Raw genomic sequence first — 21,463 nt, 5'->3', positions numbered from 1 at the left:
ATTCCGGGGATTTGAATGTCAGAATACAGCCTGCCGCGGTAATGCTACTCGGCAGCCCGATGATGAAAACTTTGGACAAATCATGAAGAACATTCCAGATCCACATCACTGGAAGGTTACCGGGGAGAGCCTTTCATTCTGCTTTGACCCCCTGATCTGACAAGTGACACTTACAAAATGAACAGCTCTCCAACTTAAATTGTTTAACTGTAGCCTGATCAGTTTTATTATCTTGCTAATCCGGATATCAGCCGTTTCATCAGAATGGAAGATATGCATATCATGAATTATTTTGACACGGGGACCTTTTAATTTTTGCCAGCAATATTTCACTGCCCCAATCAGGGCCTGCAGTCACTGATGCCATTCGCCTCCTGGGATGTCAGAGGACAGCGCACTCCTGACAGCCCCAAATCATCCGGGAGCTGTAACGAGCCATTGCTGCAATTATTATTATCTCCCGTAGTCATGCATTTCATTACAGCGCAGGCAGCCAGGGCCTTGGGGTTCAGGGCAGTCTTCTTCAGGAATCTCTGCCATTTTATAGGCTTGCTGAGCTCTGGGGTGTAATTTCCCTTTTCTTTCTCCTTAGTAGACAAGGCGAGGTGAATTTCTAACAAAAACAAAACACTAGGTAGACACTGCAGGACAAGCAAGCTCAGTTCAGGACAGTAAGCAGCAGTCGGGCAGCTTGAGTGGCCCGCTTGAAGTTTATGTAAGCAGTGGTTCAGCAGCAATACGGTTTGCTACAGAGAGAAATAAAGACAGTTTATCCTGGAAAAAAAAAAATGCTCCTTTCTAAATTGCAAAGTGCTACGAACGCTTTCCTAAAGAAAACTCCCTTTTCCCTTAGATGTGCTTTTAAATTTCTCTCTCCCCTGCTAACCATTTTCTTCTTTTGAATTTTCATCCGAAGAGGACCCAGCGCCACGCCAAGCCGGGACCACGTGCGGAGTCAGCGACCTGCGCTGTGGCATCATGCCATCGGCGGCCCCGCACAGGCCCTGCACGCACACTGTTATCTTTACTCTTAGGCTATTTTAGATCCTGTCGCTCATCAAAATACAGAGCAACCTCTTTATAAGCACCCGTGGGAGAAAGTTCTTTCTAGTCTCACAAACAACTGATCTGTGTTTACCTGGAGGGTACTGTGGATCGTATGCTTTATTATGTTTCCTTTCTGGAGGAGACTGCTAGACACCTCGAAACTATATTTGCTATTCCTCAAAATATTAAACACAGAACTAGCATATGATCTAGCAATTCCACTTCTGGGTGTATATCCAAAGGGGCTGAGAGCAAGGACTCACAGAGACATTTGTCCACCCAGGTTCACAGCAGTGTTATTCATAACAGCCAAGAGGTGGAAACAATAAACGGTCCACTGATAGATGAATGAATCAAGTGTGACACAGCCACACCACTGACTGTTACTCAGCCTTGAAAAGGAAGGAAATTGGAACACGTGTGGCAACACGGATGAACTCTGAAGACATATGCTAAGTGAAATAATCCAGTCACAAAAGGACACAAATACTGTGGGATATCTACAGTGGTCAAATTCATAGGAAAAAAGTCGTAGTTACCAGGGGCCGGGGGAGAGAGAAATGAGAAGTTGCTGTTCCATGGCTATGGAGCTTCAGTCTGGGATGATGAAGAAGTTCTGGACATGGATGGTGGTGATGGCCGCACAACAGTGTGAATGTCCTTAGTGCCCTTGAACTATACACTGAAAAAAAGTTAAAAAGGGGGCTTTCTGGCTGGCTCAGTGGTGAAGCGTGAGATTCGTGATCTCAGCGTTGTGAATTTGAGCCTCGTGTTCAATGTAGAGATTACTTAAAAATAAAAAAAAAAAATTAAAGAAACTCTTATGGTGCCTGGGTGGCTGACTCGGTTAAGCATCAGGTTCCTGGTTTCAGTTCAGGTCGTGATCTCACAGTTCATGGGTTTGAGCCCCACGGCAGGTTCAGCACTGACAGCACAGGCCTACTTGAGATTCTCTCTCCCTCTGTCTCCGCCCCTCCCCACACCTCTCTCTCTCTCAAAAGACATAAATAAGCTTTTTAAAAAATTAAAAAATGTATTAAGTTTAAGACAAAAAATAGTTAAAATGGTACATTTTATGGTATGTATATTTTACTACAATTAAAAAAATTAAATGTGCAGCCAATTTCTAGCATATGTTTAGAATCTCATAGTAGGCATACTTATCTCATTAAGGCTTTATTAATTCTTCCTACTCTTACATTATCTTTGCTTCATTTTCCTCACTGGCTCTTTTAAAATATTATTTTATTGTTGAGTGTTAACTTTTGTAGTACAATGACTTGGGACTCTTTTTTGGCCAAACAAGGAAGGATTTCCATATTAAAGTACACTCAGTATGGCAAGACAAAGCTGTTGGTGACTCTGTCCCAGAGAAAGCATGAGGAATACATATTTCTGAAGTCCATTAGTGACACAGAGGTAAGAAGGGAAACCTCTGAGATGGAAGACTGCTTTCTCACTCCTCCTTGAGTTGGGGGAACCCCTCCGTCCCCAGGGCCGCCAGAAGACTGTGTACAGAGCGCTCCCAGGCCCTCTCCCCCAGCCCTGTAGCAATATGCATCAATTCTCTCCCCACTCCCAGCCAGCCTCATGGGCATTCTACCTATGCAGTCTCACAGAGCCAGCCAGCCCCATGCTCAGAAGGGTACTTTGCTTAGTGTTCTACTGTCAAATACTGAGTTTCTTAATAACTTTTTAGCCAAGAGCCTCAAATTTTCATTTTGTACCTCACAAATTGTGCAAACTCACAAATTATGTAGTGGGTCTTCCCTCCACTAGAAAGTGAGCGTGCTAGGGGAAAGAAATCCATCTTACTTTTCTTTGTGTAGCCAGTCCCAACCCCAGTGCCTGATAGGCAAGTCCACGGCAGACAGGCAGTAAATACTTGTTGCACGAACAAGGATGGAAACTACAGGAAACCCTTTATATCACAGTACTAAGTATTCCTTCTTCATAATCGTATATCAAACCCACTCCAGAGAAAGCCTGCAAACACAGGAAAGACCAGCTTCGTGGAGGAAAAGGAAGGCTTATGGATGTGACCAAGAATGAAGGAGACACCATGTCCCTTGTTCTTTCCTAGGCTGCAATCCACATGTGGAATTCATCTTCGATGTGATGAACAGGGTAAGCGCTGCGCCCACAGCTTGAGTGGCTATAACCCAAGCTCCAGCCTTTTCAAGACAGAACCGTACACAGATTCATCTCCTATTGACTCTGCTCTTTAAAGCCAGAGATGGGGTTTTCATGGCTTCCCTAGGAAACACAGCTTGCCATCCATTATTCTTCACAACTTCCCTGGGACAGCAGAAGGCTCTAATAGCTCTCCACATAACAAGACAGAAATACAGAGAAAGGGAATAGAGCTGGAAGAAAATCATGAGGAAAGGAAGGAGAAAGCTAAGCAAGGCAGACAGACATGCAGACAGAAAGAAAAGCAGCCGTTGTGGCTCATGACTCACAGCTCACTTCAAGCACCAGGCCTTGACCATATTGAACTTCCAGAGAAGATTGTCCAGAAGCTGGGGGTCCCAGATCACTTCTTTTCATTTCCCAAAACCTAAGAAAATATAAAGAAATTTTAAGCAAGAATGGTCACTTGGAATCTTTGAAATTTGTCAGGTACTTTCTATCAACATGAGGATTAGGGGTCAGGACACATCAAAGACATCAATTTGAGGCATGAAAGGGGAAACATAGAAAATTGGGTGTGGAAGGTGAAGAGGGAAATGGAGAGGAAATGGCGTCCAGGGCAGCATTTTCTAATTTGCAGACTTTCCCTAAGCCACCCCCACCCACATGCTCACTCAGTTCCTAACAGCATCTTCATCAATTAAGATTCTATGAGATTGGCAGACTCCAAGATCAACAGTACCATCCACATATTCACTATTCCACTGGCAAGGCGAACAATTCCGAATATTAAAAGTAAAGCAACACGTTCTGCCGTGTCTTTTGTATACAGACAGCTGAAGCTGCGCGAAAGTTTGGCACCAAAAGGCCAAGTACCATATTTTCAGCCACCCACACGCCAAACCCCATAATAACTACAGACTCTAGATGTGAAATTTTCAGACATTTCCAATGAAGAAAAACTAATAGTCATGTTTCTTCATGTGCTTCCTTTCCTAACAGGGCAGTTTCTCAACTTTAAAACCTCGTCAATGTAAGCTAAAGAGAACAAAGGGTGCTGTGGAGATATTTTCACCAGATGTCAAATGGTGCTTATTTATTTAAACAGAAAACCCCACTCTGTACCTTTGGTTCATTTAGTGGTATGTGCTCTGTAGCAAGTATTTTTTATGAGTACAAAGCTGCCACCAGTGCGCTTAAGTTACAATAGGGCTTCAGAAAAGTCTGTTAGCTGAGACTAAATATTGCTCTTTTTGCTTTTGGTTGAAATGTAAATTCCACTCCCATCCTCCCTCTATAACAGGAGAAACACTGTTGTTAACGTCATACCAGACTTACACCTATGTCTTCTTCTGTGGTCAAAGCTAGAAGCAAAGACATTCAGTTCCCTGTGCTTTTTAAGATAGGTATAGATATGCTACAGAGCACTGATTTTTCTCAAACATTAACAACAGAAACATATCAGTTCCCTCCGGTGTGAATATCTGGACTCTTGTGACCTGAGTGAGCCCTCAAAACCCACAGGCTGAGAGCTTGTGTTGCCCACTCAGTGAGGATAATAAAGAGGTCAATGGACATCCTCTGAGCCTCTGCAAATAAGGAGCATGGTAGCTTGCTCTACAGAAGAAGGGCCTCTATGTCCCTCACTCTGCCAGATAGAAAACATAATTTTAGGCCAGACCCCTCCCGGTCAAGGAGTGTCTTCACCTGTCAGAGATGAGGTGTTTCAGATGCCCCTCCTACCAACAAGGTGAGAGACAGTCGGTGATCGCAACTAGCAAAGATTTGAAATAGACAGAAAAGCTTTGGAGATAAGCAGACATATGAGGCAGGTATTCCTGGATTATCAACACAAGCATAGTGCGGAGTGCCAACCCACTTAGAAATAGAATGGATAAAGAGAATTTATAAGAGGAACTTTGAACAAGTACAAAAAAAATCTGAGTATTTCCTGGTACCTTCAGTTCCTTGGTTTAAGAAGTAATCTCGCAGCACAGAAGGGCCTGAGGCATAAATGAGGGAAGAGAACTTAGGAAAGAGTCTACTACACGTGGATAGTGAAAGGAGGGGGCCCTGGCTGAGACTGAACAGCCTGTTCCTCACTTACAGTTAATAAAGCGTTTTCACCAGTTCATTGATGAGGAGACACCGGCAGACTAAACCAGCACCACTGTATGTATGTATTATATATCTATATAGATATCTGTATTATAATTATATAATACATAATTACTAGTACATAATATGGTATCCACATAGAGTAACACAGTGGATGTAATTTTACTCAATAAAAGTTTTCAGTAAAGTGTACATACTTATCGTCTCATGCTATGCTTTATCTATCTTCAACTTTTCTTTTTCAAACCCAAGGTTAAAGAATTCATTCAACTTTATGTTATACTTAGAAATCTCGATAAACGGGGCCAAAATAATATTGTAGCAAAGACTCAGACTTATTAGATACTACTTATCGGATATCCATAGATGAAATAGCATAGATATTCCTTGGTGATGTAGCATCTCATACAGAATGCTAACGTAACTTCCTTCTCTATCAGTATAGCGGCTTACTTACATTTCCTAAGAAAATCCATCACTATAAAACACCTGGAAATATGGATCATTTTTTTATTTTTTTTTTAAATATTTTTATTTATTTCTAGGAGAGAGAGAGACAGCGTGAGCAGGGGAGGGTCAGAGAGAGAGGGAGTCACAGACTCTGAAACAGGCTCCAGGGTCCGAGCTGGCAGTCAGCACAGAGCCCGACGCGGGGCTCGAACCCACGAACCGCGAGATCGTGATCCAAGCGAAAGTCGGACGCTTAACCGACTAAGCCACCCAGGCGCCCCTGGATCATTTTTTTAAATTCTTCTAAACGAATAACTGATCTCACCAGAAAAGTAAGCAAAATTTGGGGGCCAAAAATACAGAGGAAAGTGAAAACCAAAGCTCAGCCATCTCTGAGCTTTTTACTGCACTGAAAACATTCGTTACTCATCAGAACGAAGAGACTGTGTTTTAATGGACAAATAAGGACAAGACATGTGGCCATGGACCTAAACGTAGGGAGTTATAATAGAGTCCTCTTATAAATCAGAAATTTTTTATAATTTCAGAGAAAGACAAACTTAAAAAAAATATCAAATCCCAGTCTTTTAATAGTATGATATATTTTTAATCCCAGTCTATATTTCAGGTTTAAAAAACAAAACACAATACCAGCTCTAATGTTGGAGAATATGAAAACATAGGTTGTATCATAGTCCAGAAATTTGAGACATGAACATAAAAAATACTACCTGACTTGTAACACTACTCTAGAACACCTAAGAGAACCAAACATAAAATCTCCCTTAAGAAATAAAGCCTTGGGGCGCCTGGGTGGCTTAGTCGGTTAAGCGTCCGACTTTCGCTTAGGTCACGATCTCGCGGTTCGTGGGTTCGAGCCCCGCGTCGGGCTCTGTGCTGACTGCCAGCTCAGAGCCTGGAGCCTGTTTCAGTCTGTGACTCCCTCTCTCTCTGACCCTCCCCTGCTCACGCTGTCTCTCTCTCTGTCTCCTAGAAATAAATAAACATTAAAAAAAAAAAAAAGAAATAAAGCCTCAATTCAGTCAACTAAGAATCACATGGGTAACTCTATGTATCATATTTTGAGGAACTGCCAAGCTGTTTTCCAAAGTGGCTACAAAATTCTACATTCTCACCAGCAATGCATTTACATGCCAATTTCTCCACATCCTTGTCAACATTTGTGATTGTCTATCTTGCTTTAGCAATCCTAGTGGGTATGAAGTGGTATCTCACTGTGGCTTTATCTTTCTTTAATGACTAATGATGTGGAGCATCATTTAATGTGCTTATTGGCCATTTGTATATCTCCTGCAGATAAATGTCTACTCAAATCATTGGCCCATTTTTAAACTGGGCTGTTTCTATTGGTTTTGTTGTTCATTTCTAAGAGTTTATATAGTCTGAACACAATTCTCTAATCAAATATATTACTTACAAATATTTTCTTCCATTTGTCGATTATATTTTCACTTTTTTATAATGTCTGGTGAGGTCCAAGAGTTTTAAATTTTTTAAATAGATTTTACTTTTTAAAGCAATTTTAGGTTTGAGCAGCAAAACTGACTATAGAAGGTACAGAGATTTCCCCATGATGCCTCCACTCATGAATGACTTCCCCCATTATTTTTTGTTTTTATTTTTTTAATGTTTATTTTATTTCTGAGGGAGAGAAAGAATGAGAAAGAGAGAGAGAGAGGGAGAGGGAGATGGAGCATGAGTAGGGGAGGGGCAGAGAGAGAGGAAGACAAAGAATCCGAAGCAGGCTCCAGGCTCTGAGCTGTCAGCACAGAGGCAGACGGGGGGGCTCAAACTCACAAACCGTGAGATCATGACCTGAGCCCAAGTCAGATGCTTAACCAACTGAGCCACCCAGGGACCCCTGGCTTCTCCCATTATTAACATTCCCCCTTCAGAGTGGTGCGTTTGTTGAACTTACTGTTGATGAACTTACTATGACAACATTATCACATGAAATCCATAGTTTACATTACAGTTCACGCTTGGTGTTAGACATTCTATTGGTTTGGAAAAATGTATAATGACATGTATTCACCATTACAGTATCATACAGAGTAGTTTTGCCGCCCTAAAAATCCTCAGTGCTCCAACTATTCATCCTTCCTTCCCTTTAAACCCTGGCAACCACTGATCTTTTTACAGTCTCCATAGTTTTGCCTTTTCCAGAACGTCATATAGTTGGAATCATGCGATATATAGTCTTTCCAGATTGGCTTCTTCACTTAGTAGTATGCATTTAAGTTTTCTCCATGTCCTTTCATGGCTTGATAGCTCATTCTTTTTAGTGTTGAACAACGGTCCACCGTCTGACTGTACCACAGCTTATTTACCCATTTGCCTATTGAAAGGCATCTTGAATGTTTCAAGTTTTGACAATGAACAGGTGCTATAAACATCCATGTTCAGATTGTCATGTGGACATAAGTTTTCAAGTCCTTTGATTAAATACCAATGAGCATGATTGCTAGATTGTATGATAAGAGTTTGTTTACTTTCGAAATAAACTACCTCATTATCTTCCAAAGTGGCTATACCATGTTGTGTTCCCACCAGCAGTGAATGAGAGTTCCTGTTTTCACTCATCAGTTAATACTGAAGAAGTTAGAGGACTAACCTCCTTGACTCCAAGAGGGGTGCCTGAGCGGCTCAGTTGGTTAGGCATCCAACTTTGGCTCAGGTCATTTCTCACAGTCTGTGGGCTCAAGCCCTGTGTCTGGCTCTCTGCTGAGAGCTCAGAGCTTGGAGCTGCTTCAGATTCTGTGTCTCCTTCTCTCTCTGCCCCTCCCCTACTCATGCCGTCTCTCTCTCTCTCAAAAATAAATAAATGTTAAAAACAAGTACTTAGTATAAGGAGACAGTAATTAAGACAGTGTGATACTAGTAAAATCCAAATCTTCACCAGCAGTTGGTGTTTCCAGTGTTCTGGGTTTTGGCCATTCTAATAGGTGTATAGTGATATTCCATTGTTGTGTTAATTTACATTTTCCTGATGACATATGACTGTGAAGCCTCTTTTCATGTGCTTACTTGGCATCTATCTATGGAAGGTATCAAAGATCTTTGGTCAATTTTTTAGATGAATTGTTTTCTTATTGTTAAGTGTTAAGGGTTCTTGATATATTTTGGATAACAGTCCTTTATCAAATATGTCTTTTGCAAATATTTTCTCCCAGTCTGTGGCTTATCTACTCACTCGTTTGACGCTGGTTTTTACAAAGAAGTTTGTAGTTTTAACGAAGTCCAGATTATCAATTATTTCCTCCATGGATCATTTCTTTGGTGCTTTATCTAAAAAGTTATAACCATAAGCAAGATCACTGAAGTTCTATGCTATGTTATCTTTTAGTAGTTTCATAGTTTTACATTTAGGCCTATGATCCATTTTGAGTTCATTTTTGTGAAGGGTATAAGTCTGTGTCTAGATTTTTGGGGGGTTTTTTGCATGTGGATATCCAGTTGTGAACATTTGTTGCAAGGACCATATCTGTGGGACACCTGGGTGGCTCAGTCAGCTGAGCATCTGACTCTTGATTTCTGCTCAGGTCATTATCCTAGGGTCATGGGATCGGGCACCACATCAGGCTATGCACTGAGCACGCAGCCTGCTTGAGATCCTCTCTTTGTCTCCCTTTGCCCCTCTACCTCATTTGTGCTCTCTCTCTCCCTAAAATGAAAAGAAAAGAGAGAAGAAAAGAAGGTTATATTTCCTCCATCATATTGCCTTAGTTCCTTTGTCAAAGATCATTGAATATATTTATATGGACCTATTTCTAGGCTCCCAATTCTATCCTGTTTATTTGTCTGTTATTTTACCAACACCGTACTGTCATTAATTACTGTATCTTTAGAGTAAGTCCTGAAGTCAAGTAATTAGTCCTCCAAATTTGTTCTTCAATGGTCAATATTAGCTATTCTGTGTCTTTTACCTTTCCACATAAACTTTAGAATCAGCTTGTTGATGGCTACAAAATTACCTGTTCATATTTTGATTGGTATGGCACTGAATCTATAGATCAAATTCAGAAAAACTGTTATCTTTACAAAATTGACTTCCTATCCATGAATATGGGGTATCTCTCCACTTGTTTACTTCTTCTTTGACATCATTCATCAGAGTTTTGTCATCTTTTTGAAGGTGTGTAGTGAATTTCATTGTACATACAGATCTTGTGCATATTTTGTTAGATATGTATCTAAGAATTTCATTTTGGGGGTGCTAATGTAAATTTTTAATATCAAATTCTATTTTTTCATTTTTTAAAAAAATTTTTTAATGCTTTATTTATTTCTGAGAGAGAGAGAGACAGCATGAGCAGGGGAAGGTCAGGCAGAGAGGGAGATACAGAATCTGAAACAGGCTCCAGGCTCTGGAATAGCTGTCAGCACAGAACCCGACGCGGGGCTTGAACCCACGAACCATGAGATCATGACCTGAGCCGAAGTTGGACGCTTAACCGACTGAGCCACCCAGGTGCCCCTGTTTTTTTCATTTTTGGTCTATAGGAAGTAACTGACTTTTGCATACTGACCTTCTTTCCTATAATCACTTATTAGTTCCAGTAGTTTTTTGTTGATTCTTGCAGATTTTCTACATAGACAATCATGTCATCTGCAAACAATGGCAGCTTTATTTCTTCCATCCTAGTCTATACCTTTAATTTCTTTTTCTTGTATTATTGCATTAGCTAGAATTTCCAGCATGGTGTTGAAAAGCAGTAGTGCCTTGTTCCTGATTTTGGTAGGATAGCTTTGAGCTTCTCACCATTACATATGATGTTAGCTGAAGGAATTATTTTAGATCATCAAGTTAAGAAAATTCCTCTCTCTAGTTTACTGAAAGTTTTTATAATGAATAGGTGATGGAATTTGTCAAGTGCTTTTTCCACATCTATTTGTATGCAATTTTTCTTCTTTAGCATGTTGATGTGATGAATACACTAATTGATTTTCAAATGTAAAGTCAGCTTTGCATAGTTGGTAGTTTTTGATTTTTGATGAAGTGTGACTTACCTTTTTTCTTTTGCCATATGTACTTTTCAGTCATATCTAAGCAACCTCTGCCTAATCCAAGGTCACAAAGATTTACATCTAAGTTTTCTCCTAATAGTTTTATAATTTTAGCTCTTACACTGAAGTCTGTGATCCATTTTGAGTTAAAAATTATATATGGTCTGAGACAGCGATCGCCTAATCTTTTTAGGCATGGGATACATTCCACACATAGGATACATTCACTGCTTCCCTAAAAGTCCAGTTTTTCCCCACATAGTCCCATTTGGTCACTGTATTCATTTCTGACTTTAAGGTCACATACAATTCCTCTCAATCAGATGTTGATGTGCTCCTCAAGGCTCAGTACCCTGTGAACTAAGAACACAAGTCATATAGATTCCTAACATGCAAAACACAGCAGTAGAATTGGATCCGGATAACCGCAGTAAAAACTCCATTTAAAAAGAGGAAGAATAGGAAACATCCAGAAATCGCCGAGCATTAAACCCTGATGCAGAATCCATATAAGTTGTATACACTGAGGAGGGATGTAAAATGGAAGATTCTTGATTGAATTCGTTTCTGTGCTCTCAAAGGTGTTCCCTTGGGAATTTTTCCTTGATCTCAGAGTTCCTCCTTCTGAAAGATGGCTCCATGACCATTGTTTTTGATAGCCATATCCAAAGTGGGCACTGGGAAATACCCCCTGCTTGGAAGTTATAAAGCTTTGACAACAATAAATAAGACTTTTATGGAAAAAATCATAAACCTTTACTGAAAGATATTTTGAAAGAGCTAAATAAATGGAAAAATACACCATATTCAAAGACTGAAAATTGTAATATCATATACATGTCAAACCTTCTTGCTTGCCTAGAGAAATATATAGATTTAATACAATTCCAGTCAAAATCTCAGGATATTTTTGTGTGTATGTGTGTAACTAAAATTTTGTAAGGCAACGGCAAAATTTATATGAAAGATTAAGGGGCCAAAATACTCCTTAAGAGGAACACCAAGGGAGGAGGATTTGCCTTAACAGAAATCACAATTTAAATATTAAGACCAGGTGGATTTAATGAAGAGATAGACAAGGGATAAACAGAACTGATTGGTAGAATACAATAGAAAGCCTAGGAGGAAATCCACACATATATGGTTTAGAGCTGGCTGTGTGCAGATTGGTGGAGAATGGCTTTCCAATAAATGGTGCTAAGTTAACTAATTATGTATTCTGAAAAAAAAAGTAAGTATCTACCTTACACCCTACCAAAAAGAAGGACAAAAAAATCAATAAGTAAAACCCAAACAATCCAATAAAGAAATAGCAAAAAACCTTGAAGAGGCACATCACTGTAGTAACCTGAGTACCCAATAAACAAATGAAAGATGTTCACACTCTTCAGATATGGGTCGAATAGAAACTGAAAGCACAACGAAAAACCATTTTACGCTCACCAGACTGACAAAGTTTAAAATTCTGACAATGTCAAGTAATAAGAATATGGAGTTTGAATTAGTACTACTGCTATAAAAAACACTTTGACATTATCTAATAAAATTGAAGATGATCATAATCTATGACCTATAATTCCCTTCCAATGCATGTACCCTACGGGAATTTTTGTACACAGAGAACAAGAATGTTCACAGGAGCACTATGATTATAAAAAAGAAAAAAAAAGAAGTAGAAGTAACCCAAAAGTCCACCAACAGAAGAATGAACAAATCAACTGTAGTATCACCTGTAGTATTAACAAATTAATTGTATATATATACACCACAATTAATATGAAAGTTATATATATGAAATATATATGAATTCATATACATGAAATTATGAGGTTCTATAAAATTCATATATATGAAAATTGATGAATTACCAGCACATGCAATAACAATATAAATCTCAAGAGCACGAGGTTAAGTGAAAAGAACAAACTGAAGAATACAAACGTATGATTCCATTCTCATAAAGCTCAATATTTAAAATTAGATTATATCTTATTAAGGGATATAAACATATGTGAGAAAATATAAATAAAAGCAATGAAATGCTAACCAGAAGTTCCTGACAATGAGAACTTCTAACTGGGAAGAGGTAATTAGAGATTTCAAAGTTGACAGTGAAGCTCCTTTAGGGAGTCTGGGATGTGTATACTTTCTACCCCTTTTGTGTAGACACACACACACACATACACACTATTATCTACTGAGTATTAGATGAAAAACTACCTCACTGAAATACAATGTTATGACAACAATCACTAGTTGCAAGATAGTGTTACCAATCCATCAGCTTCATTTTTTATATTTAAAATGTTTTATTATTTGATTAGAATATATCTTTATGTGAATTTCTCAAAACTGATTTTGCCAAAATAATGTGTATCTTCTGGTTTCTCAGTTTTTGATCATTTAAAAAGCTGGAAGGAGGCAGGGACAGTAGCATACTTGTCCATAAGAAGCTACTGCTTCTGCAAATTGTGCTCTTGATAATATTCTTTCTTTATATCCTTTGCCTCAAACCTTTTATACTTAAAAACATTTCATGGCTACATTTTATAGCTTCCAGATGAAGGTTAGTGGTATTTATGGAGAGATTGGACCTAGAGAGAACATAACAATGGGTTTAAATGTGAGAAAGGTACTGTTGGCAATTCTTCGGTAATCTGTAAAGAAGAATATTGGAAAGGAGCTAATACTGATAAATGACACTAAACTATTTTCTGCTCTAAGTCAGAGCCCCATTCATATTCATTTTTTTTTAATTTTTTTTAATGTTTTATTTATTTCTAGGAGAGAGAGAGAGACAGTGTGAGCAGAGGAGGGTCAGAGAGAGGGAGTGACAGACTCTGAAACAGGCTCCAGGCTCCAAGCTGGCAGTCAGCACAGAGCCCGACGCGGGGCTCGAACCCACGAACCGCGAGATCATGATCTAAGCGAAAGTCGGACGCTTAACCGACTAAGCCACCCAGGCGCCCCATCATATTCATATTTAAGGATGGTTCTGCTGTTAGAGTTCACACAAAATTCTTCTGTGGACTATGCTCTTCTTTTCCAGAATTTTCCATGATGAAATAACCTCCCTGCCCACTGAGGTCTCAAGTGGTCATGGCAGAATGGCCAGAACTGCTGTGGGCGTTCCCGTGGATGACCCGAGGGAGCCAGCCCCATGTGCTGGCAGCACATGGCCTTTGTGGCAGTCTGTGGCAGCATCCCATCTTCCACTTACCGTCTGTGTCCTTGGGAAACTGCCGCCACCTCGCCTTTGACTTCTTTATTTCAAAATGAGAGAGATAATCACAGAGCTGTTCTGAGGGCTAAACGCCTCAATGTACAAAGCACCCAGCTCACAGCAGATGCTTTAGAAATGTTAGGTGCCATACCCAGCCATTGTCTTTACGGGGGAAACGGAACCCTATATCCCAGTGCTCTGAGCACCTGTTTAGAACTGGCCAAAAGCTCGCATCTGAGATTATTAAAGATGGATCATTAACAGAAAAGGGATGCCTAATTTCCTATTCTTACTGCCTATGATTATTGTATTTTTCCAAAAATGCTTTATGAGTATTTAGAGCAGTTTCCTGTTGAATGACATTTATACTACAAGCAACTTTACATTTATCTTAAAATTCTTGTAAGAAACTAGAAATTAAGTCTGAGTATGGTTGAGATTATAAACTAATGATAAGACAAGTCCGCTAGAAACAATTATGAAATCCCAGAGATTTAAGAAACTTTGTTTGATTTTTACCTACGCATTTTAAAAGCCATTGAGAAGATATTTGGATTTCTTTTTAATTTTGTGTTGTTAAATACAGATAATATTTTGACAATCTAGAAAACAAAGAACTATCTGCTTTTCAAAATTTTTGTGTTGCTAAATATAGATAATATTTGGACAAACTGAAAAACAAAAAACTATTTTAAGCCTGGTTTCAAGAGACTTGATCATAATTAGGTGGTGTTTATTAGTGTCTCCTGAGTGCATGGGTTTGCATTTTCCTTTGAAGAATATTAAATAACATGAAAATATTAATTCTTGCCCTCTAAGGGTTTACATTCTAGCATACCTCATTCATGTGGGAGAAAATAATTTTTTCATTTTAAAAACAGTAGGCAGATGGTTTAATCCATTGGATTTAGTTTCAAACAAACAAACAAAAACATTTTTTGAGGTGTAGAAAAACTAAGTGAAGCAGATAAAAACATGTCAAGAGTTTTACATATAACTTGGCTCTATGGAAACATTCAATATTAAGTGTTAAATATGCATAATATTAACACATTTATTCTAAATCATCAATTTAACATTCTTCTCGAGTTTCCAGGAGATTCCACTGAATTCAGCCAGTATTTTTCCATTACCTATAATGTGCCTGGTTGCTATGCAGAAAACCTATCATCAATGGTTCACTTACCAATGTTGAACACCTACCATGTGCCACGCACAATTCTAAGTCCTAAACACAAAAGGCTTAAACAATATATACTTTCTACCTGTCCATTCAACATCAGTGCTATTGAACTATCTTCTAAATTTCCTAACACCAGTAGAGATGCAAGGAACTTTGGAATGTGTTTTGTCTGACATTTTCACTTTACACTGAAGAATACTGAGGCCATGTCAGAACGTGTATTATATGCACAGGAAAGCCCATAATATGTATGTTGCAAGTGTCCAGAATTATTTGAAGGCAGCCATGAACTAAAGATGAAGATCAATATTATCACAAAAAGTCCACTCATAATTTTGGTTCCTAAACACAAATAAATTTCACAGAAGGTGGAATTTGGAATTAATTGATATTTACTACCTATTTATTACACTTAGCAAACTTGTGCATGATCTCACAGTTCTTGGGATCAAGCTCTGCATCAGGCCTTGTGCTGACAGCGTGGAACCTGCTTGGGATTCTCTCTCTGCCCTGCCTGCATACCACCAGACATTTTTTAAAAAGAAAGAAAATATATTTCTTGCCTGCCTGCATACCACCTTCATGATTTCTCAATGCACTGCAATATAATCTGTGATATAAACTGTGATCATCTTAATCCTATGTGTCACCTTGACTGGACCATGGGGTACTCAGATATTTGGCTAAATGTTACTCTGGGTGTGTCGGTGAGGGTGTTGCCAGATGATATTAGCATTTGAACTGGTAGACTGAGTTAAGCAGATTGCCTTTTTCAGTTTGGGTGGATGTCACTCAACCCACTGAAGGCCTAAATAAAAAAGTGTGGACAAGGGAAGGGCGATCTTTCTCTCTCTCTCTCTCTCTCTCTCTCTCTCTGTCTGCTTGCCTGATCTGGGACACTGATCTTCTACTGCCCCCCAACGGGGACTTATACCATCAGTACTTCTGGTTCTCGGGCCTTCATGTTCAGACTGAACTATACGATCAGTTTTCTGGGCTTCTGGCTTGCAGTTGGGAGATCATGGGACTTCTCAGCCTCCAAAGTTTAGTGATATATGTGTGTGTGTATATATATATTACGTGTGCGTCTGTGTATATACTTTAAATATACATATATACCTTAAATATATATATATATTTATAGACACACACACACACACACACCCCTTATTGGCTCTGTTTCTTTGGTGAACCATGACTAATACAACAGCCTGAGAGTTTCTGCATAATCAGACTCCAGCCTCCCTCGCAAACCTCACTACACAAATCATCACCTTGCTCCTAGGGCTCAGACACACTGACCTTGTTTTTGATCCTCAGACTTTTCAGGATGTCCGGTACCTTCTCCAATCAGGACTTAACTATATGCTGTCCCCCCTTCAGAGCACCTTCCTAAAGACATATATGTGTGCTGTTACTGCCTTTCTCTGGAATATTCTTCCCTTCATCCTAGGCTTGGCTAATTGCAAACCATCTCACAGATCTCAGGTCAAATGTTGATTTCTGAGGAAACCCTCCTATCCCCCAATTAAATTAATCCCTTATTTATTTATTTATTTAGTGGGGGAGGGGCAGAGAGAGAAGGAAACAGACAATCCCAAGCAGGCTCTGCACCGTCAGCATGGAGGAGCCCAACATGGGGCTTGAACTCACAAAATGGTGACATCACGACCTGAGCCGAAATCAAAATCAAATGCTCAACCAACTGAGCCACCAAGGTGCCCTGACTCCATTTACTTTTTTTAAGGTTGAGTTTCACTGAATGTAAATTGTACCTCAGTAAGTGACTGTTGATTTTAAGTTTTATTTTCGTTATCATGACAAGTGCACTCCTTAATCCCCATTACCTACTCCACCCATCCCCCACCCACTTCCCCTCTGGTAACCATCAGTTTATTCTCTATGGTTAAGAGTCTGTTTCTTGATTCATCTCTCTCTTTTTCTTTGTTCATTTGTTTTGTTTCCTAAATTCTACATGAGTTAAATCATATAGTATTTGTCTTTATCTGATTTATTTCACTTAGTATTACATTGTCTAGCTCCATCCATGTCACTGCAAATGGCAAGATTTCATTCTTTCTTGTAGCTGAGTAATATCCCATCATGTGTGTGTGTATGTGTGTGTGTGTGTGTGTGTGTGTGTGTGTGTGTGTATAGACCGCATCTTCTTTATCCACTCATTAACAAGTGAACACTTGGGCTGCTTCCATATGTTGGCTATTATAGATAATGCTGCTATAAACATCACTGAGCACATATCATTTTGAATTGATGTTGTTTTTTTTTTAATGTTTTATTTATTTCTAGAAGAGAGACAGCGTGAGCAGGGGAGGGTCAGAGAGAGAGGGAGTCACAGACTGAAACAGGCTCCAGGCTCCAAGCTGGCAGTCAGCACAGAGCCCGACGCGGGGCTCGAACCCACGAACCGCGAGATCATGACCTAAGCGAAAGTTGGACGCTTAACCGACTAAGCCACCCAGGCGCCCCGATGTTTTTGTTTTTTTAGGTAAATACCCAGTAGTGTGATTACAGGACTGTAGGGTAGTTCTATTTTTAACTTTTATGAGGAACCTCCATACTGGTTTCCGCAGTGGCTGCACCAGTTTGCGTTCTTACTAATGGTGCGCTAGGGTTCCTTTCCCTCCACATCCTTGCCAACACCTGTTGTTTCTTGTGTTTTTATTTTAGCCATTCTGATAAGTGTGAGGTGATATCTCACTATGGTTTTGATTTGTGTTTCCCTGATAATAAGTGATGATGAGTATCTTTTTTGTGTGTCTGTTGGCAACCTGGATATCTTTTTTGGAGAAATGTCTGTTCACATCTTCTGCGCATTTTTAAATTGGATTATCTGGTGTTTGGGTGTTGAGTTTTACAAGCTCTTTATATATTTTCAATACTAACCTTTTATCAGATATGTCATTTACAAATATCTTCTGTATTGCAAATATCATTCTGTAGGTTGCCTTTTAGCTTGGTTGACTGTTTCCTTCACTGTACACAAGGTTTTTACTTTGATGCAGTCCCCATAGTTTATTTTTGCTTTTGTTTCTTTGCCTCAGGGTACCTATTTAGAAAAAAGTTGCTACAGCCTATGTCAGAGAAATTACTGCCAGTGCTCTCTTCTAGGATTTTTATGGTTTCACATCTCACATTTGCGTCTTTTTTTTTTTTCTTTTATTTCTGAGAGAGAGAGAGAGACAGCGTGAGCAAGGTAGGATCAGAGAGAGAGAGGGGGACACAGAATCTGAAACAGGCTCCAGGCTCTGAGCTGGCAGTCAGCACAGAGTCCGACGCAGGGCTCAAACCAATGAACCGAGAGATCATGACCTGAGCTGAAGTCGTACGCTTAACCGACTGAGCCCCCTAGGCGCCCCTACATTTGGGTGTTTACTCCAATTTGAATTTTTTTGTGTGTATGGTTTAAGAAAGTGATCCAGTTTTGTTCTTCTCTGTGTTGCTGTCCAGTTTTCCCAAGATCATTGTTGAAAAGGGATTAGTCCTTGTACATGCTCCCATAGCTCTGGTCTTGCTCTTCCATAGCGTTTTTCACAACTGTGATTCAGTAGTTAGAGTTGACCCTTCAACAATATGGAGGTTAAGGGTGCTGGTATACATAGCCAAAAATCCATGTATATCTTTGACTCCCAAAACTTAAATACAAATACCCTATTGTTAACCGGAAGCCTTACTGATAACATAAATAGTTGAATAACACATATTTTGTATATTATATGTATTATATACTGTATTCTTACAATAAAGTAAGCTAGAGAAAAGAAAATACTATTAAGAAAATCATAAGGCAGAGGGGCGCCTGGGTGGCTTAGTCGGTTAAGCGTCCGACTTTCGCTTAGGTCATGATCTCACGGTTCGTGGGTTCAAGCCCCGCGTCGGGCTCTGTGCTGACTGCCAGCTCAGAGCCTGGAGCCTGTTTCAGTCTGTGACTCCCTCCCTCTCTGACCCTCCCCTGCTCACACTGTCTCTCTCTCTCTCTCTCTCTCTCTCTCTCCTAGAAATAAATAAAATATTTAAAAAAAAAGAAAAGAAAATCATAAGGCGGAGAAAATATATCTAGAGTACTATACTATATTTATGGGGGGGAAATCTGCATTTCAGTGGACCCCTGCAGTTCAAATCTGTTTTCTTAAAGGACCAACTGCATTTGTTTAATGTCTGATTCTTCTATTAAGTTGTTAAGGACTGAAAAGAAAAATTTGTAAGAACTATGAAAACCAGAACCAGATATGCTATACAGGCTGGGTCCATGTTTTGCCTTTTTACAACTAAATCCCCATCACTGAATATGGTGCCTGGTATTTGAGAATAAACCCTTAAGGTCTGCATAAATCAGTGAGTGAGTGAGTGAGTGAGTGAATGAATGAATATGATCCTCGAGCTGTCATTTATTAGTATCGCAGAGTCATTTTTCATTTGTGGTCAAAGTAGACTTTAAATCAGCAAATATGAATTGAGGATGCCTTTGTAATTCTATGACTTATCATGCTGCCCAGTGCGTAATAAGGGTTTTGTAAATGTCGGATGATGGGTGGAGGATGGAAGAGTGAATGGATGGATACAAAACCAAACCCGGTAATTAGGTTTGTCTACAGTTAATTTTAATCTGTCCTTCTGCATAAGCATAATAATCGTCCTCATCAAATTGTCTAAACAAATGTGAACATATTTGAAAAAGTGCAAAGATTAAAGGATAAAGAAAATAAAAGGGGGAAAAAAGACCCCTGTTTCTCCTGAGCTCTTAAAGTCTTATCGTCTGTAATACGTATTTGGCACTTACACACTGAACTGCTAGTTAACTTTATAGACATGTTTGGTTTATCACCCAACCACATTATAAGCTTCTTAAGATCTAATAACAGGGGTATCTGGATGGCTCAGTCAGTTAAGCATCTGACTCTCGATTTCAGCTCAGGTCATGATCTCATGGTTCGTGAGATTAAGCCCCATGTTGGGCTTGGGCGCAGAGCACTGTCAGCACGGAGCCCTCTTCAGATCCTCAGTCCCCCTCTCTCTGCCCCTCCCCCATTCTCTCTCTCAAAATAAACTTAAAAAAAAAAAAAAAGATGTGATAACATATCTTATATTGCCCTGTATCTTCCCCTCAACTTCTGGAGTAGCTGGCATAGTGCCTAGCCTGTAAGAGGTACTCAGTAAATACTTGCTGAATGTACCATGACATAGTATTACTATATCCTGACTGGCCAGTTTATTTCCATGTGCTGTAAATAAATGCTATTTTTGTCTGTCTGAGCCTTCCCAGACTTTATCCTGAGGTTCCAGACACTGATAAGGAAATAAAGACATTGATCCCAATTACAGAGCATCAAAAACAGTAAAATACTTAGTAGGAAGTTTAACTAAAGAGGTGAAAGATCTCTGTTCTAAAAACAAGATACTGACTTTTAAAAAGTCAAAAAAGACACAAATAAATGGAAAAGTATTCTGTGTTCATGGATTAGAAAATGTTAATATTGCTTTAAAAAAGAAATATTGATATTGTTAAAATGTCAATACTGCCAAAAGCCATCTATAGATTCAATGTCATCCCTACCAAGATTTTAATGGCATTTTTTATAGAAGCCAAAAAAAATTCCTAAAATTTATATGAAATCACAAAAGACTCTGAATAGTCAAAGCAATCCTGAGAAAGAAGAACAAAGTAGGAAGCGTCACACTTTCCGATATATATACTATAAAGCTATACTTCTCAAAACAGCATGGAACTGGCATAAAAACAAATAGACCAATGGGACGAAGCCGAGAGCCCAGAATAAAGCCAAGCATATAGTCAACTAATATTTGACGAGTGAGCCAAAAATACTGAGTGGAGAAAAGACAGTTGTTTCAATATATGGTGGTGGAGCTAATCGGGTACTCACATGTAAAGAATGAGACTGGACCCAAAAGTTATGCCACTCACAAAAACTAACCTGAAGTGGATTAAAGACTCACATATATGGTCTGAAACCATGAAACACCTAAAAGAAAACATGAAAACAAAGCTCCTTGACAGGGTCTTGGTAATGATTTTTGCCTGGAGCGCAAGGAACAAAATACAAAATAAGCAAATGGAGTCATCAACCTAAAATGCTTCTGCACAGCAAACCATCAACACAGTGAAAAAGAAACCTACACAATGGGGAAAAAATGTATGAAGCATATATCTGGAAAGGTGTTAATATCCAAAATATGTTAAAAATTCATGTAACTCAATGGCAAAAACCAAAAACACAAAACTGAAACCAAAAAAAAAAAAAAAA

General features: G+C 39.2%; 1 protein-coding gene across 1 annotated transcript in view; it reads right to left on the bottom strand.

The window, feature by feature from the left end:
* Positions 1–287: 287 nt before the first annotated feature.
* LOC144221326 (uncharacterized) overlaps positions 288–21,463 on the bottom strand; it is a 76,097-nt gene continuing 54,921 nt past the window's right edge. The window contains exons 3-5 of the mRNA XM_077751800.1: positions 3,510–3,607; positions 1,587–1,729; positions 288–746 (exon numbers count right to left, since the gene is read on the bottom strand). Coding sequence (XP_077607926.1) covers positions 342–746; positions 1,587–1,729; positions 3,510–3,597 — 636 coding nt within the window. The 5' untranslated portion in view covers positions 3,598–3,607 and the 3' untranslated portion in view covers positions 288–341. The remainder of the gene's footprint in view (positions 747–1,586; positions 1,730–3,509; positions 3,608–21,463) is intronic.

Source organism: Crocuta crocuta, unplaced genomic scaffold, assembly GCF_008692635.1.
Source record: "Crocuta crocuta isolate KB4526 unplaced genomic scaffold, BGI_CrCroc_1.0 scaffold20, whole genome shotgun sequence".
Taxonomy (NCBI): domain Eukaryota; kingdom Metazoa; phylum Chordata; class Mammalia; order Carnivora; family Hyaenidae; genus Crocuta; species Crocuta crocuta.
This window is presented reverse-complemented; position numbering and strand designations above follow the sequence as displayed.